Raw genomic sequence first — 27,360 nt, 5'->3', positions numbered from 1 at the left:
CCAGCCAATGCGCGGCTTGGGTTGTGTCACATGGTTGGCTCCAGCCAATGCGCGGCTTGGGTTGTGTCACATGGTTGGCTCCAGCCAATGCGCGGCTTGGGTTGTGTCACATGGTTGGCTCCAGCCAATGCGCGGCTTGGGTTGTGTCACATGGTTGGCTCCAGCCAATGCGCGGCTTGGGTTGTGTCACATGGTTGGCTCCAGCCAATGCGTGGCTTGGGTTGTGTCACATGGTTGGCTCCAGCCAATGCGTGGCTTGGGTTGTGTCACATGGTTGGCTCCAGCCAATGTGTGGCTTGGGTTGTGTCACATGGTTGGCTCCAGCCAATGCGCGGCTTGGGTTGTGTCACATGGTTGGCTCCAGCCAATGCGCGGCTTGGGTTGTGTCACATGGTTGGCTCCAGCCAATGCGTGGCTTGGGTTGTGTCACATGGTTGGCTCCAGCCAATGCGTGGCTTGGGTTGTGTCACATGGTTGGCTCCAGCCAATGTGTGGCTTGGGTTGTGTCACATGGTTGGCTCCAGCCAATGCGCGGCTTGGGTTGTGTCACATGGTTGGCTCCAGCCAATGTGTGGCTTGGGTTGTGTCACATGGTTGGCTCCAGCCAATGCGTAGCTTGGGTTGTGTCACATGGTTGGCTCCAGCCAATGCGTGGCTTGGGTTGTGTCACATGATTGGCTCCAGCCAATGCGTGGCTTGGGTTGTGTCACATGGTTGGCTCCAGCCAATGCGTGGCTTGGGTTGTGTCACATGGTTGGCTCCAGCCAATGTGTGGCTTGGGTTGTGTCACATGGTTGGCTCCAGGCAATGCGCGGCTTGGGTTGTGTCACATGGTTGGCTCCAGCCAATGCGCGGCTTGGGTTGTGTCACATGGTTGGCTCCAGCCAATGTGTAGCTTGGGTTGTGTCACATGGTTGGCTCCAGCCAATGTGTAGCTTGGGTTGTGTCACATGGTTGGCTCCAGCCAATGTGTAGCTTGGGTTGTGTCACATGGTTGGCTCCAGCCAATGTGTAGCTTGGGTTGTGTCACATGGTTGACTCCAGCCAATGCGTGGCTCAGGTTGTGTCACATGATTGGCTCCAGCCAATGCGTGGCTCGGGTTGTGTCACATGATTGACTCCAGCCAATGCGTGGTTTGGGTTGTGTCACATGATTGGCTCCAGCCAATGCGCGGCTTGAGTTGTGTCACATGGTTCGCACCAGCCAATGCGCAGCTTGGGTTGTGTCACATGGTTGGCTCCAGCCAATGTGTGGCTTGGGTTGTGTCACATGGTTCGCACCAGCCAATGCGCGGCTTGGGTTGTGTCACATGGTTGGCTCCAGCCAATGCGTGGCTTGGGTTGTGTCACATGATTGGCTCCAGCCAATGTGTGACTTGGGTTGTGTCACATGGTTGGCTCCATCTGCCATGCTAGTATTGGGATTCGGGCTCTTTTAGCACCTAGTGACTAAGCCGGGGAACCACATGTATAAAATTATTTATTATACAATAAAATAAGGATAAATACATATTTAGCAAGCAATACTATGGTCTGATATGATACAGGTGAAGGTGCCTTTTAATAGACCTTTTTTAAATGACAGATCTGAAGTATCAGTTATATTTTGCCATAATATCTATCCTTCATAAACTGTAGTAGATGAGTCCCCCTGTGTCACGGAATGACTTCAGCTAACCTCTTACTGGGCTTTTGTGTAAAAAACAATGATTATATATTAAATGCAGAATATATTCTTTTTATTCCTGTTGAAGCTTGCAGACCAGCTTGGACCTCGACGGCATTTCATCATGCTTATTCATTAATGCATTTGTGAAATCCTATATATTTCCGAACAGCAATGCAACTATTAACTAATGAAGGAAAGAAAATGTTATACGGTATGAATTACAACCGTTCTTCTTATCCCAAGTTCAGTCCAATAAACTTCATGTAGCTGTCTCTTAAAGCACACCCCAAGTGAGAAGGATATGGTGGCTGCCATATTTATTTCCTTTCAAACAATACCAGTTGGTTAAAAGGAAATAAAAATGGCAGCCTCCATATGTCTCTTAGTTCAGGTGTCCTTTAAATAGCACACCTTGGAAACTGTAGTTCTTACAGCAGAGACGTGTTGAGTCTCACGTTTGTACAGGTGGTGGTCGCCAGCTCTTGACACTCACAGTCAGAACGTTCACTAAAAGCCCTTTCAAATATGACCAGTAAGGACTTGATAAAATTCCTCTTGAAGTCCCGGCAGATGAAAACGTAGATGATAGGGTTGATACAGCTGCTGAAGTACGCCATGCAGGCAGAAATTTCAGTGACAATCATATCAACTTTCCAATATCCTTCATCCACATTTATTAATGGCCAAGTGTTGTAAGGGAACCAGCAGATGAAGAAGCTGACTACCACGGCAGTGATGATATGAGAAGGTCTCCGCGATCTCTTCCACTTCCTCACTGATCTGACCTTGATGAATATCAGAATATATGATACTGAAATGACTGTGAAAGGGACGGAGAACATGCAGATGTTTCTTATGATGAACATGGCCCTCCTATGCTTCCTTTCTGTATATTCATAGAAATGAACGTATTTAGGATAACATTCAGAAACATCTTCAAGGACGTGGTTGTAGAAAATGTGGGGCGTGCTAGCGAGCAGGCTGAACCCCCACGTTAGGGCACAAACAATGGCAGCTTTCTTGCGGGTTCTGTGGATCTTCATCCACACGGGACAATAAATGGAGACACATCGATCGACACTGATGACAGTCATGAAGCAGACGCTGCTTAGCATGTTTATGAAAAGAGTTGTTATTCCGCTCTTACAGAGGAAGTGATCATAAGGGATCCTGAAATAAAGAACCCACTCAGCTATCCGCAAGGGGAGAGAAATCGATGTGACAAAGTCAGCGATGGCCAAGTTCAGGAACCACGTTGCATTGACCGTCTTCATCTTAAATCCAGCAATCCAGATGACTAGGCCATTTCCTATCATCCCCAACACTAAAATCACACTGTACCATACCACAGACATATACTGCGTAAACACGATAACGCTCTCAGAATTCCAGTAAGGAATTATGCCATCGCCTTCGGAAATATTCACATTTCTGAAACAAAAAAGAGAAAGCAAAGGGTTATCTCATATTAACGAAGGAAGGAAAAAAAAAGTACATTTATTGCATCTTTGCAAAAAACAAAAGAAAAACAAACAAACAGAGATAAAAAATGGTGCAATTCATGCCAAATAAAGGTAGAATATCTGTAATTTGACTGACATTCCACTATCTGCTGTATGTAGAAAAATATTGGTAATTATGCGGGTATTTGACTATGCCAGTCTGTACCCAAATTGTCATATTACCCATCCCTTATCTATTGCCTAACACTAACTGCGCCCCACTCACCGCTATTTACCAATGGAGCTTAGCTACAGTGCAGGCAAACTCAGTGGAACTACTGCTCCCAGCATGTCCATCACCATTCCTACAGAGCTCTGCTACATAGTACCAGAAACTTTATTTTAATATGGGCACGTATTCAAACATGTGAGGTTGGCACCATCTGCTGCCTTCAGCTCACAAGCAGTTTGACAACTCACAAGCAGTTTGACAAGAGGCCAATGTAAAGCACAAACAACCTCTGCACTCAGTGTGAGTCTGTGGGAAAACAGGCTCACAGTCCAAGTGTAAGAGCTGAGCTTTGCCACATGTAACGCACAAACAACCTCTGCACTCAATGTAGGTCTGTGGGAAAACAGGCTCACAGTCCAAGTATAAGAGCTGTGCTTTGCCGCATGTAACGCACAAACAACCTCTGCACTCAGTGTGGGTCTGTGAGAAAACAGGCTCACAGTCCAAGTATAAGAGCTGGGCTTTGCCGCATGTTACGCACAAACAACCTCTGCACTCAGTGTGGGTCTGTGAGAAAACAGGCTCACAGTCCAAGTATAAGAGCTGTGCTTTGCCACATGTTACGCACAAACAACCTCTGCACTCAGTGTGGGTCTGTGGGAAAACAGGCTCACAGTCCAAGTATAAGAGCTGTGCTTTGCCACATGTTACGCACAAACAACCTCTGCACTCAGTGTGGGTCTGTGGGAAAACAGGCTCACAGTCCAAGTATAAGAGCTGGGCTTTGCCGCATGTAACGCACAAACAACCTCTGCACTCAGTGTGGGTCTGTGAGAAAACAGGCTCACAGTCCAAGTATAAGAGCTGTGCTTTGCCACATGTAAACACAAACAACCTCTGCACTCAGTGTGGGTCTGTGGGAAAACAGGCTCACAGTCCAAGTATAAGAGCTGGGCTTTGCCGCATGTAAAGCACAAACAACCTCTGCACTCAGTGTGGGTCTGTGGGAAAACAGGCTCACAGTCCAAGTATAAGAGCTGGGCTTTGCCACATGTAACGCACAAACAACCTCTGCACTCAGTGTGGGTCTGTGAGAAAACAGGCTCACAGTCCAAGTATAAGAGCTGTGCTTTGCCACATGTAACGCACAAACAACCTCTGCACTCAGTGTGGGTCTGTGAGAAAACAGGCTCACAGTCCAAGTGTAAGAGCTGGGCTTTGCCACATGTAACGCACAAACAACCTCTGCACTCAGTGTGGGTCTGTGAGAAAACAGGCTCACAGTCCAAGTATAAGAGCTGTGCTTTGCCACATGTAAACACTAACAACCTCTGCACTCAGTGTGGGTCTGTGGGAAAACAGGCTCACAGTCCAAGTATAAGAGCTGGGCTTTGCCACATGTAAACACAAACAACCTCTGCACTCAGTGTGGGTCTGTGAGAAAACAGGCTCACAGTCCAAGTGTAAGAGCTGGGCTTTGCCACATGTAACGCACAAACAACCTCTGCACTCAGTGTGGGTCTGTGGGAAAACAGGCTCACAGTCCAAGTATAAGAGCTGGGCTTTGCCACATGTAAACACAAACAACCTCTGCACTCAGTGTGGGTCTGTGGGAAAACAGGCTCACAGTCCAAGTATAAGAGCTGGGCTTTGCCACATGTAACGCACAAACAACCTCTGCACTCAGTGTGGGTCTGTGAGAAAACAGGCTCACAGTCCAAGTATAAGAGCTGGGCTTTGCCACATGTAACGCACAAACAACCTCTGCACTCAGTGTGGGTCTGTGAGAAAACAGGCTCACAGTCCAAGTATAAGAGCTGTGCTTTGCCACATGTAACGCACAAACAACCTCTGCACTCAGTGTGGGTCTATGGGAAAACAGGCTCACAGTCCAAGTATAAGAGCTGTGCTTTGCCACATGTAACGCACAAACAACCTCTGCACTCAGTGTGGGTCTGTGGGAAAACAGGCTCACAGTCCAAGTATAAGAGCTGTGCTTTGCCACATGTAACGCACAAACAACCTCTGCACTCAGTGTGGGTCTGTGAGAAAACAGGCTCACAGTCCAAGTATAAGAGCTGTGCTTTGCCACATGTAACGCACAAACAACCTCTGCACTCAGTGTGGGTCTATGGGAAAACAGGCTCACAGTCCAAGTATAAGAGCTGTGCTTTGCCACATGTAACGCACAAACAACCTCTGCACTCAGTGTGGGTCTGTGGGAAAACAGGCTCACAGTCCAAGTATAAGAGCTGTGCTTTGCCACATGTAACGCACAAACAACCTCTGCACTCAGTGTGGGTCTGTGAGAAAACAGGCTCACAGTCCAAGTATAAGAGCTGTGCTTTGCCACATGTAACGCACAAACAACCTCTGCACTCAGTGTGGGTCTGTGAGAAAACAGGCTCACAGTCCAAGTGTAAGAGCTGGGCTTTGCCACATGTAAAGCACAAACAACCTCTGCACTCAGTGTGGGTCTGTGAGAAAACAGGCTCACAGTCCAAGTATAAGAGCTGTGCTTTGCCACATGTAACGCACAAACAACCTCTGCACTCAGTGTGGGTCTGTGAGAAAACAGGCTCACAGTCCAAGTATAAGAGCTGGGCTTTGCCACATGTAACGCACAAACAACCTCTGCACTCAGTGTGGGTCTGTGAGAAAACAGGCTCACAGTCCAAGTATAAGAGCTGTGCTTTGCCACATGTAACGCACAAACAACCTCTGAACTCAATGTGGGTCTGTGGGAAAACAGGCTCACAGTCCAAGTATAAGAGCTGGGCTTTGCCACATGTAAACACCAACAATCTGCCAGCAAAGGAATCTACAGCGGGCACCGGCATAAACATTGACTTTGCATTTATTGAGCCATATAGAAGTTACATTACATGTATCTCACCACACCAATGACTGGACTGTCAGCATTAAAGCAACTTTAATTCAGTTGGGTTGGAAAAATAAGCAAAATACAATTCAATTTGAAATTCACAATTTTGAATCCAATGAAAGGCTCATTTTCATGTTAATGACTTAAAGAGAACCTGAGGTGGGTTTGAAGAATGCTATTAGGACACAGAGGCTGGGTCTGCATATAATGACCAGCCTCTGGTACTATACTGTGTGTCCCCCGCACTCTCTGCTGTTCCCTTACCCCAAAAAAAAAAATGCTGTGCTAGCGATATGCAGCATGTCGCTAGCAAGCTGTTTACATCAAGGCTGTCACTCTCCGCCGCTCCCCCACCTCCTCTAAAGTGCCGCTCCCCGCCTGTGTCCCTTCCCTCCCCAGCGGCGGAGAGTGACAGCCTCAGTGTAAACAGCCTGCTAGCAATGCGCTGCATATCGCTAGCATTGCAGATTTTTTTGGGGGGACAGCAGAGCGCAGGGGGGGGAGGACTGAGGGGACACAGTATAGTAACAGAGGCTGGTCATTATATGCAGAACCAGCCTCTGTGTCCTAATAGCATTCTTCAAACCCACCTCAGGTTCTCTTTAAGTCATTAAAGATTCTTAAAACCCACCTCAGGTTCTCATTAATTTAAATAGTTATGTATACCGCTAATGGAAGAGCGGGGGGGGGGGGGAGGGGTTCTGAAGACGGATGGGCACTACGTGGTGGGCGACATGGGACATATAATGTATAAATACACACGGGGGCACATTTATACATGGGGGGGGGGGACACTCCTATGTTTTTGAATGTAATTCGTAATGTGCAGCCAATTCCAGATGACTGCTAGTTGGTTACCATGGATGTGGAGAGCCTCTACACCTCCATTCCACATGATGGGGGTGTGGAGGCTGTCCGACATATGTTGGAGGTTGCTTCAGATTACTCAAGGGAACAGATTGATTTTGCTTGTAACTTACTGGAGATTGTTTTGCAATACAACTCTTTTCGATTTGAGGACACCTTTTACATGCAATTGAGGGGTACTGCTATGGGGTCGAATTTGACACCGTCCTAGACGAACATCTATATGGGTCTGTATGAACAGATATATGTATATACTAATAGCCTTTTTAAAAAATATGCCTTACATTGGCTTAGATATATTGATGATGTTTTCTGCGTGTGGGCGGGGCCACATTCGACCCTTGAAGCTTTCCTCTCGGAATGAATGGACCAATGTCATGAGATTAAACTCACTACCCACAGCTCTAGAGAGAGGATCAGCTTTCTTGACACAATGGTCATTAGACAGGATGGCCATTTGACTACTGATCTTTTTGTTAAGCCCACGGATGTGAACTCCCTGTTGCATTTTTGAGAGTTTTCACACGTGGGCTACAAAGAGGTCACTGCCTATAAGCAGTGGTGCTCAAATACCCCTTTTCAAAATTCGAGTTAGGTCGAATTCGAATAGTAAATTATTCGAGGTCAGTCGAATATTCGAGTCGAATAATTTTTACTATTCGATTCGACCTCGGAATTCGAGCTCACTATTCGAGTCGGTATTCGAGCTCATTATTCGAGCTGACTATTCGAAATGGCCTTAAATAGCTTCCAACACTTGTTTTGAGGGTGAATGATGCAAGAAACCTCTTTTTTTCCAAGTAACAACAGCAAGTGATTATGTGGGGATGTTCCTTTAAAAAAAAAAAGTTGAAAAGAGAAGTTGTGTCCAGAAATTTGTTCAGTACTGTATATACTTCTTCTTCTTCTTTATCTTCTATATCGTCTTCGTCTTCGTCTTCGTCTTCTTCTTCTTCTTCTTCTTCTTCTTCTTCTTCTTCTTCTTCTTCTTCTTCGTCTTCTTCTTCAATATCGTCTTCTTCTTCTTCTTCTTCTTCTTCTTCGTCTTCTTCTTCGTCTTCTTCTTCTTCTTCTTCTTCTTCTATATCTTCTTCTTCTTCTTCAATATCGTCTTCTTCTTCTTCTTCAATATCGTCTTCTTCTTCTTCAATATCGTCTTCTTCTTCTTCTTCAATATCGTCTTCTTCTTCTTCTTCAATATCGTCTTCTTCTTCTTCTTCAATATCGTCTTCTTCTTCTTCTTCAATATCGTCTTCTTCTTCTTCTTCTTCTTCTTCTTCAATATCGTCTTCTTCTTCTTCTTCTTCTTCTTCTTCTTCTTCTTCTTCTTCAATATCGTCTTCTTCTTCTTCTTCTTCTTCTTCTTCTTCTTCAATATCTTCTTCTTCTTCTTTAATATCGTCTTCTTCTTCTTCTTCTTCAATATCGTCTTCTTCTTCTTCTTCTTCTTCAATATCGTCTTCTTCTTCTTCTTCTTCTTCAATATCGTCTTCTTCTTCTTCTTCTTCTTCTTCTTCAATATCGTCTTCTTCTTCTTCTTCTTCTTCTTCTTCTTCAATATCGTCTTCTTCTTCTTCTTCTTCTTCTTCAATATCGTCTTCTTCTTCTTCTTCTTCTTCTTCTTCTTCTTCTTCTTCTTCTTCTTCAATATCGTCTTCTTCTTCTTCTTCTTCTTCAATATCGTCTTCTTCTTCTTCTTCTTCTTCTTCTTCTTCTTCTTCTTCAATATCGTCTTCTTCTTCTTCTTCTTCTTCAATATCGTCTTCTTCTTCTTCTTCTTCTTCTTCTTCTTCTTCTTCTTCTTCTTCTTCTTCAATATCGTCTTCTTCTTCTTCTTCTTCTTCTTCAATATCTTCTTCTTCTTCTTCAATATCTTCTTCTTCTTCTTCTTCTTCTTCTTCTTCTATATCTTCTTCTTCTTCTTCTTCTTCTTCTTCTTCTTCTTCTTCAATATCGTCTTCTTCTTCTTCTTCTTCTTCTTCTTCTTCTTCAATATCGTCTTCTTCTTCTTCTTCTTCTTCTTCAATATCGTCTTCTTCTTCTTCTTCTTCAATATCTTCTTCTTCTTCTTCAATATCGTCTTCTTCTTCTTCTTCTTCTTCAATATCGTCGTCTTCTTCTTCTTCTTCTTCTTCAATATCGTCTTCTTCTTCTTCTTCTTCAATATCGTCTTCTTCTTCTTCTTCTTCAATATCTTCTTCTTCTTCTTCTTCTTCTTGAATATCGTCTTCTTCTTCTTCTTGAATATCGTCTTCTTCTTCTTCTTCTTCTTCAATATCGTCTTCTTCTTCTTCTTCTTCTATATCGTCTTCTTCTTCTTCTTCTTCTTCTTCAATATCGTCTTCTTCTTCTTCTTCTTCTTCTTCTTCTTCTTCAATATCGTCTTCTTCTTCTTCTTCTTCTTCTTCTTCAATATCGTCTTCTTCTTCTTCTTCTTCTTCTTCTTCTTCAATATCGTCTTCTTCTTCTTCTTCTTCTTCTTCAATATCGTCTTCTTCTTCTTCTTCTTCAATATCGTCTTCTTCTTCTTCTTCTTCTTCTTCTTCAATATCGTCTTCTTCTTCTTCTTCTTCTTCTTCTTCAATATCGTCTTCTTCTTCTTCTTCTTCTTCTTCTTCTTCTTCAATATCGTCTTCTTCTTCTTCTTCTTCTTCTTCTTCTTCAATATCGTCTTCTTCTTCTTCTTCTTCTTCAATATCGTCTTCTTCTTCTTCTTCTTCTTCTTCTTCTTCTTCTTCTTCAATATCGTCTTCTTCTTCTTCAATATCGTCTTCTTCTTCTTCTTCTTCAATATCGTCTTCTTCTTCTTCTTCTTCTTCTTCTTCTTCAATATCGTCTTCTTCTTCTTCAATATCGTCTTCTTCTTCTTCAATATCGTCTTCTTCTTCTTCTTCTTCTTCAATATCGTCTTCTTCTTCTTCTTCTTCTTCAATATCGTCTTCTTCTTCTTCTTCTTCTTCTTCTTCAATATCTTCTTCTTCTTCTTCTTCTTCTTCTTCTTCGTCTTCTTCTTCTTCTTCTTCAATATCGTCTTCTTCTTCTTCTTCTTCTTCTTCAATATCGTCTTCTTCTTCTTCTTCTTCTTCTTCTTCAATATCGTCTTCTTCTTCTTCTTCTTCTTCTTCAATATCGTCTTCTTCTTCTTCTTCTTCTTCTTCTTCTTCAATATCGTCTTCTTCTTCTTCTTCTTCAATATCGTCTTCTTCTTCTTCTTCTTCAATATCGTCTTCTTCTTCTTCAATGTCTTCTTCTTCTTCTTCTTCTTCAATATCGTCTTCTTCTTCTTCTTCTTCTTCTTCAATATCGTCTTCTTCTTCTTCTTCTTCTTCAATATCGTCTTCTTCTTCTTCTTCTTCTTCTTCAATATCGTCTTCTTCTTCTTCTTCAATATCGTCTTCTTCTTCTTCTTCTTCTTCTTCAATATCGTCTTCTTCTTCTTCAATATCGTCTTCTTCTTCTTCTTCTTCAATATCGTCTTCTTCTTCTTCAATATCGTCTTCTTCTTCTTCTTCTTCTTCTTCAATATCGTCTTCTTCTTCTTCTTCTTCTTCTTCTTCAATATCGTCTTCTTCTTCTTCTTCTTCTTCAATATCGTCTTCTTCTTCTTCTTCTTCTTCTTCTTCTTCTTCTTCTTCTTCTTCTTCTTCTTCTTCTTCTTCTTCTTCTTCTTCTTCTTCTTCTTCGTCTTCGTCTTCGTCTTCTTCTTCTTCTTCTTCTTCTTCTTCTTCTTCTTCGTCTTCTTCTTCTTCTTCTTCTTCGTCTTCTTCTTCAATATCGTCTTCTTCTTCTTCTTCTTCTTCTTCAATATCGTCTTCTTCTTCTTCTTCTTCTTCTTCTTCTTCTTCAATATCGTCTTCTTCTTCTTCTTCTTCTTCTTCTTCTTCAATATCGTCTTCTTCTTCTTCTTCTTCTTCTTCTTCTTCTTCTTCTTCTTCTTCTTCTTCTTCTTCTTCTTCAATATCGTCTTCTTCTTCTTCTTCTTCAATATCGTCTTCTTCTTCTTCTTCTTCAATATCGTCTTCTTCTTCTTCTTCTTCTTCTTCTTCTATATCGTCTTCTTCTTCTTCTTCTTCAATATCGTCTTCTTCTTCACTTATTTCTCTTTTCAAATTTTTTTTTTTAAAGAAATGCAGCTATTTTTGATAGTAACAAATAGCTGGTGGCGCACGCATGTTGGAAGTGCCATTGTATGTGCTCCCTGGCAGTGGAAACACACAGACAGCAGGAGGTAAATTCAGCAGCATGAGGATGAGTGTGTGGCAGCAGGCAGTCAATGAGGCAGGCAGCGTGACATAATAGCCCTGGTACCTAGCGGTGATACCAGGGCTGTAAATAAACACAGCAGGCAGGAGGTCCCAGACAGCAGTCGTGCAGCCCACATTGTGTCCAATACACAACTGGGACAACACAGTTTTCAACCCGGGCACCTCAGAAAAATTAAACCTTTTTTTTTTTTTGGTTTTTTTTGTTTTGTTTTTACAACAAATTACACAGATATAGCTATTTTTTGACGTAATAGCTGGTGGCAGAGTGGCAGCAGAAGGTAAATCTGTGTACCCTGGCAGTGGGAAACACAGACAGACAGCAGCAGCAGCAGGAGGAATGGAGGAGTAATGTGAGCAGCTATTGTTTGACGTAATAGCTGGTGGCAGAGTGGCAGCAGAAGCTAATTCTGTGTACCCTGGCAGTGGGAAACACAGACAGACAGCAGCATCAGCAGGAGGAATGGAGGAGTAGTGTGAGTGTGGCAGCAGGTAGGCAGCGTGACATAATAGCCCTGGTACCTAGCGGTGATACCAGGCCGTAAATGAACACAACAGGAGGTCCCAGACAGCGGTCGTGCAGCCCACATCGTGTCCAATACACAACTGGGACAACACAGTTTTCAACCCGGGCACCTCAGAAAAATTAAACCTTTTTTTTTTTTGTTTTTTTTTTGTTTTGTTTTTACAACCAATTACACAGATATAGCTATTTTTTGACGTAATAGCTGGTGGCAGAGTGGCAGCAGAAGGTAAATCTGTGTACCCTGGCAGTGGGAAACACAGACAGACAGCAGCAGCAGCAGGAGGAATGGAGGAGTAATGTGAGCAGCTATTGTTTGACGTAATAGCTGGTGGCAGAGTGGCAGCAGAAGCTAATTCTGTGTACCCTGGCAGTGGGAAACACAGACAGACAGCAGCATCAGCAGGAGGAATGGAGGAGTAGTGTGAGTGTGGCAGCAGGTAGGCAGCGTGACATAATAGCCCTGGTACCTAGCGGTGATACCAGGCCGTAAATGAACACAACAGGAGGTCCCAGACAGCGGTCGTGCAGCCCACATCGTGTCCAATACACAACTGGGACAACACAGTTTTCAACCCGGGCACCTCAGAAAAATTAAACCTTTTTTTTTTTGTTTTTTTTTGTTTTGTTTTTACAACCAATTACACAGATATAGCTATTTTTTGACGTAATAGCTGGTGGCAGAGTGGCAGCAGAAGGTAAATCTGTGTACCCTGGCAGTGGGAAACACAGACAGACAGCAGCAGCAGCAGGAGGAATGGAGGAGTAATGTGAGCAGCTATTGTTTGACGTAATAGCTGGTGGCAGAGTGGCAGCAGAAGCTAATTCTGTGTACCCTGGCAGTGGGAAACACAGACAGACAGCAGCATCAGCAGGAGGAATGGAGGAGTAGTGTGAGTGTGGCAGCAGGTAGGCAGCGTGACATAATAGCCCTGGTACCTAGCGGTGATACCAGGCCGTAAATGAACGCAACAGGAGGTCCCAGACAGCGGTCGTGCAGCCCACATCGTGTCCAATACACAACTGGGACAACACAGTTTTCAACCCGGGCACCTCAGAAAAATTAAACCTTTTTTTTGGGGGGTTTTTTTTTGTTTTGTTTTTACAACCAATTACACAGATATAGCTATTTTTTGACGTAATAGCTGGTGGCAGAGTGGCAGCAGAAGGTAAATCTGTGTACCCTGGCAGTGGAAAACACAGACAGACAGACAGCAGCAGCAGCAGCAGGAGGAATGGAGGAGTAATTATGTGTGCAGCTATTGTTTGACGTAATAGCTGGTGGCAGACTGGCAGCAGAAGGTAATTCTGTGTACCCTGGCAGTGGGAAACACAGACAGACAGCAGCAGCAGGAGGAATGGAGGAGTAGTGTGAGTGTGGCAGCAGGCAGGCAGCGTGACATAATAGCCCTGGTACCTAGCGGTGATACCAGGCCGTAAATGAACACAACAGGAGGTCCCAGACAGCAGTCGTGCAGCCCACATTGTGTCCAATACACAACTGGGACAACACAGTTTTCAACCCGGGCACCTCAGAAAAATTAAACCTTTTTTTTTTTTTAATGGTTTTTTGGTTTTGTTTGTAAAACAAATTACACAGATATATAGCTATTGTTTGACGTAATAGCTGGTGGCAGAGTGGCAGCAGAAGGTAAATCTGTGTACCCTGGCAGTGGGAAACACAGACAGACAGCAGAAGGGCAGTACACAGCAGCCCACTGTAGGTGTAAAATGTGTGGCTGCAGGCGACGTAATAGTCAAAGTGAACCAGGCTGGCTTAGTGAGCAGGAGCCAGGAGGTGGTAAAGGGTGGTAAGGCACATTAACGATGGTTCTTAGCCAGTTCATGTCCCCCTCTCGCCGACAACAGGGGCCAGGAACTCGCCTTCCACCCACGCCTGGTTCATCTTGAGAAACGTCAGTCTGTCCACAGACTTGTGAGACAGACGTGAGCGTTTCTCGGTGACCACACCACCAGCTGCACTGAAGCAGCGCTCGGACAGCACGCTGGAAGGGGGGCAGGACAGCACTTCCAGGGTGTACTGCACCAGCTCGCTCCAGATCTCCAGGCGCTTGACCCAATACTCCATGGGATCAACAGGGGCATCGCTGTCAAGCCCGCTGTAGGACCCCATGTAGTCAGCCACCATGCGGGTCAGGCGCTGGCTGTGACCGGTGGAGGATGCTGCTGCATGCACCTCCTCTCTAGCCACTGCTGCCGGAGCCTCTACAGTCCTGTAGAGCTCATGGCTGAGAGACAGCAGGTCTGTGGGGCGCTTGCTGCTGGATGCAGGCACCTGCTGCTGCCTCTGTGCTGGCTGCTGGACAGTGGGGGTGGAAGGCTGGGGGAAGGCTTCCTCCAAGCGCTCAACAAGGGCCTGCTGCAAGCTCCTTATTTGTTGCGCTGAGTCTCCTCCTGCAGGCGGCAGGAACTGGCTCAACTTCCCCTTGAGGCGTGGGTCCAACATCATGCTGATCCAGATGTCCTCCCTCTGCTTCATCTGGATCACCCTGGGGTCTCTGCGCAGGCACGTCAGCATGTGCGCTGCCATTGGGAAGAGGCGGGCCACGTCTGCTGGCACATCGACGGCAGTGCTGCTGTCCTCATCCTCCTCCTCTGCTTCGTCAGCCTCATCCTCTCTCCACCCCCGCACCAACTCAGCTGCACTGTGCTGCTCCCCCTCATCACCAGCAAGGTCAGGGACCTCCACCAAGTCCTCCTCCTCCTCCCCCTCAGAGGTGGACTGTGCAGCTGCTTGCCGCTCCTGCTGGTCCAAGGCTGCCGCTCCCTGTTCCAGCAAAGCATCGAGGGCCCTGTTCAGCAGACAAACCAGGGGCACCCACTCGCAGACCATAGCATGGTCCCTGCTCACCATGTTAGTGGCCTGCAGAAAGGGAGCCAGCACTAAGCACACCTGCTGCATGTGCCTCCAGTCATCATCGGGGACGATGGACGGGATGTTGCTGGTCTTGTCCCTTCTCTGAGCGGCGGAAAGAGTGGCCAGGGCAAGGTACTGGTTGACAGCGTGCTTCTGTTCAACCAGACGCTCCAACATCGCCAGGGTGGAGTTCCAGCGAGTCGGAACGTCAAGGATCAGCCGATGGCGTGGCAGATCCAGCTCCTTTTGCACGTCTTCCAGGCTCGCACAGGCTGCAGCCGAGCGCCGGAAGTGACGCACAACGTTCCTTGCCGTTTCCAGCAGTTCGCCCATCCCCTGGTAGGTGCGCAAGAACTTCTGCACCACCAGGTTCAGCACGTGGGCAAGACAGGGGATGTGGGTCAGGTTTCCCCTGTCTATTGCAGCAACCAGATTGGCCCCATTGTCGGCCACCACCTCTCCGACTCTGAGGCCTCTGGGGGTCAGCCAAATCCTCTCCTGCTCCTGGAGTTTGGCCAACACATGGGTTGCCGTCAGTTTGGTCTTCCCAAGGCTGACCAAGTGCAGCAGCGCTTGGCAGTGGCGGGCCTTCACGCTGCTGCTGAGGCGGGGGGTTTGGCCAGGTGTGCCGGAGGATGGCAGAGGATCGGAGGAACCTGCTGCAGTTCCCCTGACCCTGCGGGGTGGCACCACCCACTGTGTTGCTGCTGTGCCCGCTGCTGCTCTCCCATCCTCACCCCCTTCCACCAAGCTGACCCAGTGGACAGTGAAGGACAGGTAGCGGCCTGTCCCGAAGCGGCTGCTCCAGGAGTCCATGGTGACGTGGACCCTTTCACCAACCGCATGCTCCAGCCCTCGCTCCACATTGGCCATCACAAAGCGGTGCAGTGCAGGAATGGCCTTGCGGGAGAAAAAGTGTCTGCTGGGGAGCTGCCAGTCTGGGGCTGCGCAAGCAAGCAGCGCAGGAATGTCGCTCCCCTCCTGCACGAGCGTGTACGGCAGGAGTTGGGAGCACATGGCCCGTGCCAGCAAGCCGTTCAGCTGCCGCACGCGACGGCTGCTGGGAGGCAGAGCCCTAACCACCCCCTGGAAGGACTCGCTCAAAAGGCTCTGGCGTGGCCTTTTGCTGGCACGGGAATCAGCAGACACAGCGGAGGAGGCCACTGAGGACTGGCTGCCAGAACAGGCCTCAGTGTCGGCGGCAGGAGTTGCAGAGGGGGGAGGAGCAGTGCGTTTCCGCACTCCTGCTGGTGCTGCTGGAGGAGCAGGAGGGCGGGTGGCTGCTGTTGCTGCTGCTGCTGAAGGCTGTGCAGTGATGGGTGTGGTGCCACTGCCAGCACCAGATGCCTTCAGTCTCTGGAACTCCTCATGCTGGTGGAAATGTTTCGCAGCAAGGTGGTTGATGAGCGAGCTGGTGCTGAACTTTAAGGGGTCTGCACCTCTGCTCAACTTCCGCTGACAGTGGTTGCAAGTGGCGTACTTGCTGTACACAGTGGGCATGGTGAAATATCGCCAGATTGGTGACAGAAACATCCCCCTACGGCATGGAAGCGCTGCTGCCTGTCTCCCTGTGGTGGTTGGGGGGGGGGCTTGGGGGGCTTGGGTGCGGCTGGTGGTGGTACTGGCAGATGCTGCTGCTGCTGCTGCTGAGCCTGAGACACCAGCAGGCTGTGGGACCTGCCTACTGCTGCCAATGCTTGCAATGATGCGCCTCCTTGCAAGGCCTACAAGAGCATCCTCCTCCTCCTCAGAGCTGCTGAGGACGACATCCCCTGGAGGTGGTGGCACCCAGTCTCTGTCTGTCACCGGGTCATCATCATCCTCCCCCTCCTGAAACATGTCCTGCTGGGATGATGACCCCCCAAACTCCTCTCCTGATGCATGGATGGGCTGCTTGACTGTCGCCACAGTCTTGCTGTCCAATCCCTCATCCCCCAAAGTGCCCATCAGCATCTCCTCCTCAAAATCGCCAACAACAGCAGACAATACCCTGATGGTGCCTGGGGTAAAAATACTGCTGAGTGACAGGTCGCCAACTTGTGACGGTGAACTGGCCTCCTCCCCAGACCCTGCTGGGCGGCTGCTGCGAACAGGGGTGGTGGTGAGGGTGGAGGCCTCGGATGCAGAGCTGATGGCGGGCTGCTCATCCTCCGTCATGAGTTGCACCACAGTGTCTGCATGCTTTTCCTCAATGGGACGTTTCCGACCCGGCTGGAGGAAAATCGGAGCAGGTGCTACACGCTGCTGCTGCTGTGTCTCTGCAGCGTGAGTTGCAGATGCTCCTGCTGGGCGGCGCCCAAGGCATCCACGGCCAGTGGCTATGGGAGGAATGTTAGCCACTGACGCTGCTGCTGCTGCTGCGGAACTGTGCATGGTGGCGCGGCCGCGGCCTGCCACAATGCTGCTCCCTCTCCTCCTGATTCCCTTGCTGCCCTTCCCCTTGCCCAAACCGCGCTGGCTGCCACTTCCAGACATCTTCGATGTTTTGGGCGTATAGACAAAAGTTTTTTTAAAAGGGCGGGTGAAAAGTGGGGTACTTTAATGGAGTGGGTTGGTGGGTGAGGTGACTGAGTGAGTGTCCCTAGTACAGTAAGTAAGTAGTAACAGTCAGGAAGTACAACTAGCAGTTACAATAATCAGTAGTAATCACAAGTAAATTTAGTGTGTGTACACTACAGACAGTGAGTGCACGCACGCGCAAACACGCGCAGGAGCTAGCCTATGAACAGTGACTGAGTGAGTGTCCCTAGTACAGTAAGTAAGTAAGTAGTAACAGTCAGTAAGTACAACTAACTAATTACAATAATGAATCAGTTATCAGAAGGAAATAGAGTGTGTGTAGTGTGTGTACACAGACAGTGAGTGCACACACGCAGGAGCTAGTAGCCTATGAACAGTGACTGAGTGTCCTAGACTCCTAGTACAGTAAGTAGTAACAGTAAGTACAACTAACTAATTACAATAATCAATCAGTTATCAGAAGGAAATAGTGTGTGTAGTGTGTACACAGACAGTGAGTGCACACACGCAGGAGCTAGTAGCCTATGAACAGTGACTGAGTGTCCTAGACTCCTAGTACAGTAAGTAGTAACAGTAAGTACAACTAACTAATTACAATAATCAATTACAATAATCAATCAGTTATCAGAAGGAAATAGAGTGTGTGTAGTGTGTACACAGAAAGTGAGTGCACACACGCAGGAGCAGCTAGTAGCCTATGAACAGTGACAGTGAGTGTCCTAGTACAGTTACAGTATATAACTACAATACTAATACAATCAGTAGTAAAGGACAGCAGAAATACTGGTATAGAATAGAGAGAAATAAACAGAGGACAGGAGGACAGCTGCCCACACAGGCAAGGCCCTGAGGCCTAAAGCTGTAAGCCTGCAGCAGCTGGCCTGTCTCTATGTAACACAAATGCTACTAACTAAAATACAATGTCTAACTAACTAACAACAATATAGGTGTGTATAGGAGGTGTATGTGAGCAAAAACGCTAGGTAAATGACCACAATAGAGCTCTTGCTAAGCCAAAGCACAAAGGAGCAACTCTCTCTCTGTACAAGTCTCAGGCAAGCACGGAGAAACGGAACATGGCGGCCGCTATTTATAGGGTAGGGGCTGGCCAGGGTCCCCCTCTGTGATTGGCTGCCAATCAGAGGGCCTGGGAGCCCTCTGATTGGCTCTAAGGACATCAATCTGGGCTGTGACGCTATTCGAGCTCAGTACCGAGCTCGAATAGCGCCGTTTGCTCGAATAGCTCGAATAGTGAATGGGCTATTCGAGTGTACTCGAATAGCCCATTCGAATAGCTACAGCTATTCGGAGCTCGAATACCGAGCTCGAATAGCTGGAAAAGAGCTCGAATATTCGAGCTACTCGAATATTCGAGCTCTGCTGAGCACCACTGCCTATAAGTCTGTTTCAGAGGGTGCAGGCCATTGTAGAGGATGAGGCAGTGAGGAATAGAGTTGGGCCGAACGGTTCGCCTGCGAACGGTTCCATGCGAACTTCAGTGGTTCGCGTCCCGCAGGCGAACCTTTGCGGAAGTTCGGTTCGCCCCATAATGCACATGGAGGGTCAACTTTGACCCTCTACATCACAGTCAGCAGGCCCAGTGTAGCCAATTAGGCTACACTAGCCCCTGGAGCCCCACCCCCCCTTATATAAGGCAGGCAGCGGCGGCCATTACGGTCACTCGTGTGCTGCCTGTGTTAGTGAGAGTAGGGCGAGCTGCTGCAGACTGTCTCTCAGGGAAAGATTAGTTAGGCTTAACTTGTTCCTGTCTGGCTGCATACCTGTGCTGTGAACCCACCACTGCATACCTGTGCTGTGAACCCACCACTGCATACCTGTGCTGTGAACCCACCACTGCATACCTGTGCTGTGAACCCACCACTGCATACCTGTGCTGTGAACCCACCACTGCATACCTGTGCTGTGAACCCACCACTGCATACCTGTTCAGTGAACCCACCACTGCATACCTGTGCTGTGAACCCACCACTGCATACCTGTTCAGTGAACCTGCCACTGCATACCTGTTCTGTTCAGTGGACCCGCCACTGTATACCTGTTCATTGAACCCACCACTGCATACCTGTGCTGTGAACCCACCACTGCATACCTGTTCTGTGAACCCACCACTGCATACCTGTGCTGTGAACCCACCACTGCATACCTGTTCAGTGAACCTGCCACTGTATACCTGTTCTGTTCAGTGAACCCGCCACTGTATACCTGTTCAGTGAACCCGCCACTTCATACCTGTTGTGTTCAGTGAACCCGCCACTGTATACCTGTACTGTTCAGTGAACCTGCCACTGCATACCTGTTCTGTTCAGTGAACCTGCCACTGTATACCTGTACTGTTCAGTGAACCCGCCACTGCATACCTGTTCTGTGAACACACCACTGCATACCTGTTCAGTGAACCCACCACTGCATACCTGTTGTGTTCAGTGAACCCGCCACTGCATACCACTGCATTGTGGTCAGACCAAATTTGATCAGCTGGACAGTCACTGTTCTGTCATTCAGCTACATCAGCCAGGCGACCATATGGGCTGTAAAGCCACCAAAACCTGCACTCTCGCCATGGTGCGCACCAGTCCAGCACGGCCGTCACTACACAAACAGCTGTTTGCGGTGCGTTACACGGTGAGTTTGGTGTGTCAGTGTGAAGCAGTACCTTAATTACACTACCTGATTGATGTATACACATGCAAGATGTTTGAAAGCACTTTAGGCCTGTCATTTAGCATTCAATGTGATTTCTGCCCTTAAAACGCTGCTTTGCGTCAAATCCAGATTTTTCCCCGGGACTTTTGGCATGTATCCCACTCCGCCATGCCCCCCTCCAGGTGTTAGACCCCTTGAAACATCTTTTCCATCACTTTTGTGGCCAGCATAATTTTTTTTTTTTTCAAAGTTCGCATCCCCATTGAAGTCTATTGCGGTTCGCGAACTTTAACGCGAACCGAACCTTCCGCGGAAGTTCGCGAACCAGGTTCGCGAACCAGGTTCGCGAACCTAAAATCGGAGGTTCGGCCCAACTCTAGTGAGGAAAGAGAGAATGGACCAGATGCATTCTAAGTTTATGCAGAGAGGTTACCCTTCTGGTGTGGTGCAGGCAGCCCACGAGAGGTGTTTGGGTAATGGCGGCAGACAGAGAAATAACAGGCAGAAGGAGAACAGGATACCATTTGTGTCTAGATATAGTACAGCAAGTAGTAATGTGTCAAAAATTATTAGGAAACACTGGCATTTTTTGTCCGATAGTTTTTCAGATATAGAACATTTTGTGAATCCTCCCTTGTTCTTTTATCGTAGAGCACCAAATCTTAGGGACCGCTTGGTACATGCGGATACAGATCCGCCTGCTAGATCAGTATCCACACGAAAAGGTACCTTTCCATGCCTGAACTGCGTGCATTGCAGCTCAGTCATCAAAGGTAATGAAATTGTTCATCCCCACAGGGGCACCAAATTTAAGATCAAAGGATGTCACACATGTGACTCAATGTATGTAGTTCATGCACTTAAATGCCCCTGTGGCCTTCTATATATCGGCCAGACAACACAAAAAATGAAGGTGAGATTGTCATCTCACAAATAGTGGTGCTCAGCAGAGCTCGAATATTCGAGTAGCTCGAATATTCGAGCTCTTTTCCAGCTATTCGAGCTCGGTATTCGAGCTCCGAATAGCTGTAGCTATTCGAATGGGCTATTCGCGTACACTCGAATAGCCCATTCACTATTCGAGCTATTCGAGCAAACGGCGCTATTCGAGCTCGGTACCGAGCTCGAATAGCGTCTGTGACGGTTCCGAGACCACAGAGCCCAGAGACACAGTGTATAGCGGCAGATTAAACGAAACCCGACTGGCGGGGCATTTATTGGTCACACAGTTCACACAAAAAGTTCCCAATATTACTATATAATCCACAAGGGAGTGTCCCAGATTCCCCCTACCAAGCAGTCACAATTCCCAGCTTCACAGGCAAAGCAACATAAGTCCCAAAGTTCTAGTAACTCCACCAATAGAAGGTGTCCAAGCGGTGCACAACAGATCCCAACAGTCCCAATAGATGCAGTTCTCATCAGTCCCAATATCCAGTAGACATCCGACAAGTCTACACGACCAGATGCAGGTGAGATACTCCAGTTCACAGTCCAGGGCCTCAGGACACTAAGTTCAGCAAACCCTCTCTGGGTCCTAGCCGCATGGGGAAATCCTCCTGGCTCACAACAGATCCAGTGAGCTGCTCTCTCTTCCCCAGACACAATCCAACTCCTTTCCATGAGGTACAAACATGAAACCAGCTCTGCTCTCAGGTGCCTAGCTGTCTGCCTCCTGTGGAGAGCCAACCACTCAGCAGCCTAAATAGTGAATGGCCTTAGGCTGATAAGGTGTATCTCTGATGTCTCCAGAGGGTGGGGAAAGGTGAGCCTTCTATGGGACAGCAAATACAGTACTGTACATTAGAGTCTGCAGTCCTAATCCAATCACCTATTGTCACAACTTCTCCCCCTCCCCACATAGGCATGTACCAGGTAAGACCTTCACAGGTCTTAATGCTGGTACAGGTCCCTCCTGATATGTAAATGTTTATGGGTCCCCCTGACGGGATAGCCCATCTGCATTTTGGTGTTGTCTACCTCTTCTGTATTGTATAGAAAAATTAAAAGGTTGGAGGGCAAGACTCCAGCGTAGTAGACGGCCATTGTCTCCTGCCATCCTGTTCAGCCAGATTAAAGGATTGTGATCAGTTACTACAGTAAACTCACGTCCATACAAGTAGGGCTGGAGCTTTTTTAGGGCCCAAACAATGGCTAGACATTCCTTTTCTATTGTGGCATATGCCACTTCCCGATCCATCAGTTTTCTGCTGAGAAATGCAACAGGGTGTTCTTCTCCATTCTGGTTTACCTGGCTCAGAACAGCTCCAAGTCCATAGGTAGATGCATCAGTCTGGACAATGAACCGCCGTTTGTAGTCTGGTGCTGCCAATACTGGGTTGCTGCTGAGGGCTGCTTTTAACTGTTCAAACGCTTGTTGGCAGGATGAAGTCCAATTCACTAAACGTGGCATATTCTTCTTGGTGAGATCTGTCAGTGGCTTCGCTATGGTGCTGAAATGAAGAACAAATTTGCGATAATAGTTTGCAGTGCCTAAAAATGCCATTACTTGTTTCTTGGTTTGAGGACGCGGCCAGTTTTGGATAGCTTCTACTTTAGCAGGTTCTGGTCTCAGTTTTCCCCCTCCCACTCTGTGTCCCAGGTATTGCACTTCAGCCATGCCCATCTGACATTTGTCTGGCCGAATGGTAAGTCCAGCCTTAGCAATCCTTTCTAAAACAGTGCTTATGTGGTGCAGATGTTCCTCCCAGGTTTTACTAAATATAGCTATGTCATCTAGATAGGCACAGGCAAAGTCATGACAGTTCTGTAACAGCTTGTCCACAGTGCGCTGGAAGGTGGCAGGAGCATTTTTCATTCCAAAGGGCATGTTAAGGAACTCATATAGGCCAAAAGGAGTAATGAAGGCTGATCGTTCTTGAGCTTGGGTTGTTAGGGGAATTTGCCAATATCCCTTGCTAAGGTCTACTGTAGTGACATATCGAGCCCCTGCCAGGCGGTCTAGCAGCTCATCAATGTGTGGCATGGGGTAGGCATCATTGACTGTTTGGTCATTAAGACGTCTGTAGTCCACACAAAATCGGGTGCTGCCATCTTTTTTAGGGACAAGTACAACAGGGGATGCCCAGGGGCTGTTGGAGGGTTGAATTACCCCCAGCTGCAGCATTTCTTGTATTTCCCTCTGCATAGTGTCACGGACAGACTCAGGGACTCGATAGGGTGGCTGTTGTATGGGGTGTGCCCCTAGGGTTTCTACATGGTGAGTACCGTGTGTGGTTCTCCCAGGCTGGGAGGAAAAGGTAGAGGCATAGCACTGAATCACAGCACGCATTTCTCTTTGTTGTTTACAATTTAGGTGAACCCCCAGGGAAACTTGTTCTGCAGTCATCTGGATTCGGGTGCTGTCCAGTAAGTCAATTAAGGGGTCTTCCCCAGTTTCCTCAGGGGAAAGGTGACACAGGGCAAGGATAGGGATAGAACGATCATGATATTCCTTTAGCATGTTCACATGCACTGTCTTTTGTCTTTGCCCCTGGTCATCCAGGGAAATAATGTAATTGGTTTCATTAAGTCTCTTTAAAACTCGAAATGGCCCTTCCCAAATAGTTTGCAGTTTATTTTGGGGATGAGGCATGATCATAAGCACCCGCTGCCCTTCCACGAAGTCACGGAGGCGGGCTTTACGATCATACCAAGTCTTTTGGCGAGTTTGGGCAGCCTTGAGATGCGATTTTGCAAAGCCAGCTAGCTGGCTCATTCTTTCTCGCAACTCAAGAACATAGGGGACTACAGGAGTTCCAGTGTCTTCTAGACATCCCTCCCAGTGTTCCTTTATAAGGGTAAGGGGGCCCCTCACCTTCCGACCATACAGTAGCTCGAAAGGAGAGAATCCAGTGGACTCCTGGGGTACCTCCCGGTAAGCAAAAAGAAGGTGGGGTAGATATCGTTCCCAATCAGGTTCAGTGTCAGCAAAGGCACGTAGCATGGTTTTCAGAGTCCCATTGAATCTCTCACACAGTCCATTTGTACCAGGGATTGTACCAGGTCTGACATGAACTGTGTGCCCTGGTCTGAAAGAATCTCAGCTGGGAAACCAACTCTTGTGAATATGGTAACTAGGGCCTCTGCCACACGGGAAGCTGTAATACTGGGTAAAGCGACTGCTTCAGGGTATCGCGTAGCATAGTCCACAGCAGTTAATATATAGCGCTTCCCAGACTTGCTAGGGCGTGCTAAGGGTCCAATAATGTCTATGGCTACTCGCTGGAAGGGTTCCTCGATAATAGGAAGGGGTTGCAGGGGTGCCTTGGGGTGATCACCGGGTTTAGCTTTGCGTTGGCAGGTGTCACAGGTACGACAAAAGTAAGCAACTGACTGGGAGATCCCTGGCCAGTAGAATGCTTGTTCTAACCGCTTCTCTGTTCGCTTCTTTCCTTGATGACCAGACATGGGAATATTGTGTGCAAGATGCAATAAAGTGGCCCTGTACCTCTGAGGGACAATGAGCTGTCGGCTACCTGTCCAGGGTTGCTCAGGGGACCTAGCATCAACAACTATACAGCAAACCATTTTCTTTGATTATGTGCTCCCCTATCCTCCCAACCTCTTGTGATTCTGCACGTGCCCAGAAGCTTGTGAGCGTAGGGTCCACTTCTAATTCCCTTCTGAACTCATCCCTATCCCATGATACTGCATAGTTCTCAGAAACGGAAGGGTCACTCACCGTTGGCTGCTGCATCGCAAGTGGGGCTTGTTCCGCATCCAGCTCATCTTCTCCATTTGCTGTATTGCTGATAATCTGATTTCTTGTAACTGCACCCACAAAGTGGCATTGGAGATCACCAATATCATTTCCCAGGAGCACATCTGCAGGCAGGCCACTCATCACACCCACACTACAATTTTGGGGCCCAAAGCCATAGTCCAAAGTGACCTGAGACACAGTGTATAGCGGCAGATTAAACGAAACCCGACTGGCGGGGCATTTATTGGTCACACAGTTCACACAAAAAGTTCCCAATATTACTATATAATCCACAAGGGAGTGTCCCAGATTCCCCCTACCAAGCAGTCACAATTCCCAGCTTCACAGGCAAAGCAACATAAGTCCCAAAGTTCTAGTAACTCCACCAATAGAAGGTGTCCAAGCGGTGCACAACAGATCCCAACAGTCCCAATAGATGCAGTTCTCATCAGTCCCAATATCCAGTAGACATCCGACAAGTCTACACGACCAGATGCAGGTGAGATACTCCAGTTCACAGTCCAGGGCCTCAGGACACTAAGTTCAGCAAACCCTCTCTGGGTCCTAGCCGCATGGGGAAATCCTCCTGGCTCACAACAGATCCAGTGAGCTGCTCTCTCTTCCCCAGACACAATCCAACTCCTTTCCATGAGGTACAAACATGAAACCAGCTCTGCTCTCAGGTGCCTAGCTGTCTGCCTCCTGTGGAGAGCCAACCACTCAGCAGCCTAAATAGTGAATGGCCTTAGGCTGATAAGGTGTATCTCTGATGTCTCCAGAGGGTGGGGAAAGGTGAGCCTTCTATGGGACAGCAAATACAGTACTGTACATTAGAGTCTGCAGTCCTAATCCAATCACCTATTGTCACAGCGTCATAGCCCAGATTGATGTCCTTAGAGCCAATCAGAGGGCTCCCAGGCCCTCTGACGGCAGCCAATCACAGAGGGGGACCCTGGCCAGCCCCTACCCTATAAATATCGGCCGCCATGTTACGTTTCTCCGTCCTTGCCTGAGACTTGCATAGAGAGAGAGTTGCTCCTTTGTGCTTTGGCTTAGCAAGAGCTTTATTGTGGTCATTTACCTAGCGTTTTTGCTCACATACACCTCCTATACACACCTATATTGTTGTTAGTTAGTTAGACATTGTATTTTAGTTAGTAGCTTTTGTGTTACATAGAGACAGGCCAGCTGCTGCAGGCTTACAGCTTTAGGCCTCAGGGCCTTGCCTGTGTGGGCAGCTGTCCTCCTGTCCTCTGTTTATTTCTCTCTATTCTATACCAGTATTTCTGCTGTCCTTTACTACTGATTGTATTAGTATTGTAGTTATATACTGTAACTGTACTAGGACACTCACTGTCACTGTTCATAGGCTACTAGCTGCTCCTGCGTGTGTGCACTCACTGTCTGTGTACACACTACACACACTCTATTTCCTTCTGATAACTGATTGATTATTGTAATTAGTTAGTTGTACTTACTGTTACTACTTACTGTACTAGGAGTCTAGGACACTCAGTCACTGTTCATAGGCTACTAGCTCCTGCGTGTGTGCACTCACTGTCTGTGTACACACACTACACACACTCTATTTCCTTCTGATAACTGATTGCTTATTGTAATTAGTTAGTTGTACTTACTGTTACTACTTACTATTACTGTACTAGGAGTCTAGGACACTCAGTCACTGTTCATAGGCTACTAGCTCCTGCGTGTGTGCACTCACTGTCTGTGTACACACACTACACACACTCTATTTCCTTCTGATAACTGATTGCTTATTGTAATTAGTTAGTTGTACTTACTGACTGTTACTACTTACTTACTTACTGTACTAGGGACACTCACTCAGTCACTGTTCATAGGCTAGCTCCTGCGCGTGTTTGCGCGTGCGTGCACTCACTGTCTGTAGTGTACACACACTAAATTTACTTGTGATTACTACTGATTATTGTAACTGCTAGTTGTACTTCCTGACTGTTACTACTTACTTACTGTACTAGGGACACTCACTCAGTCACCTCACCCACCAACCCACTCCATTAAAGTACCCCACTTTTCACCCGCCCTTTTAAAAAACGTTTGTCTATACGCCCAAAACATCGAAGATGTCTGGAAGTGGCAGCCAGCGCGGTTTGGGCAAGGGGAAGGGCAGCAAGGGAATCAGGAGGAGAGGGAGCAGCATTGTGGCAAGCCGCGGGCGCGGGCGCGCCACCATGCACAGTTCCGCAGCAGCAGCAGCAGCGTCAGTGGCTAACATTCCTCCCATAGCCACTGGCCGTGGACGCCTTGGGCGCCGCCCAGTGGAGCATCTGCAACTCACGCTGCAGAGACACAGCAGCAGCAGCGTGTAGCACCTGCTCCGATTTTCCTCCAGCCAGGTCGGAAACGTCCCATTGAGGAAAAGCATGCAGACACTGTGGTGCAACTGATGACGGAGGATGAGCAGCCCGCCATCAGCTCTGCATCCGAGGCCTACACCCTCACCACCACCCCTGTTCGCAGCAGCCGCCCAGCAGGGCCTGGGGAGGAGGCCAGTTCACCGTCAGTTGGCGACCTGTCATTCAGCAGTCTTTTGACCCCAGGCATCATGAGTCAATTGTCTGCTGTTGTTGGCGATTTTGAGGAGGAGATGCTGATGGGCACTTTGGGGGATGAGGGATTGGACAGCAAGACTGTGGCGACAGTCAAGCAGCCCATCCATGCATCAGGAGAGG

At 47.6% G+C, this 27,360-nt stretch overlaps 1 protein-coding gene across 1 annotated transcript in view; it reads right to left on the bottom strand.

The window, feature by feature from the left end:
• Positions 1–1,463: 1,463 nt before the first annotated feature.
• LOC137523142 (formyl peptide receptor-related sequence 4-like) overlaps positions 1,464–27,360 on the bottom strand; it is a 164,590-nt gene continuing 138,693 nt past the window's right edge. The window contains exon 3 of the mRNA XM_068243380.1: positions 1,464–3,100. Within this exon, the coding sequence (XP_068099481.1) occupies positions 2,098–3,100 (1,003 nt within the window). The 3' untranslated portion in view covers positions 1,464–2,097. The remainder of the gene's footprint in view (positions 3,101–27,360) is intronic.

This window comes from Hyperolius riggenbachi, chromosome 6, assembly GCF_040937935.1.
Source record: "Hyperolius riggenbachi isolate aHypRig1 chromosome 6, aHypRig1.pri, whole genome shotgun sequence".
Taxonomy (NCBI): domain Eukaryota; kingdom Metazoa; phylum Chordata; class Amphibia; order Anura; family Hyperoliidae; genus Hyperolius; species Hyperolius riggenbachi.
Note: the sequence above shows the minus strand (reverse complement) of the source record. Positions and strands in the feature narration are given on the sequence as shown.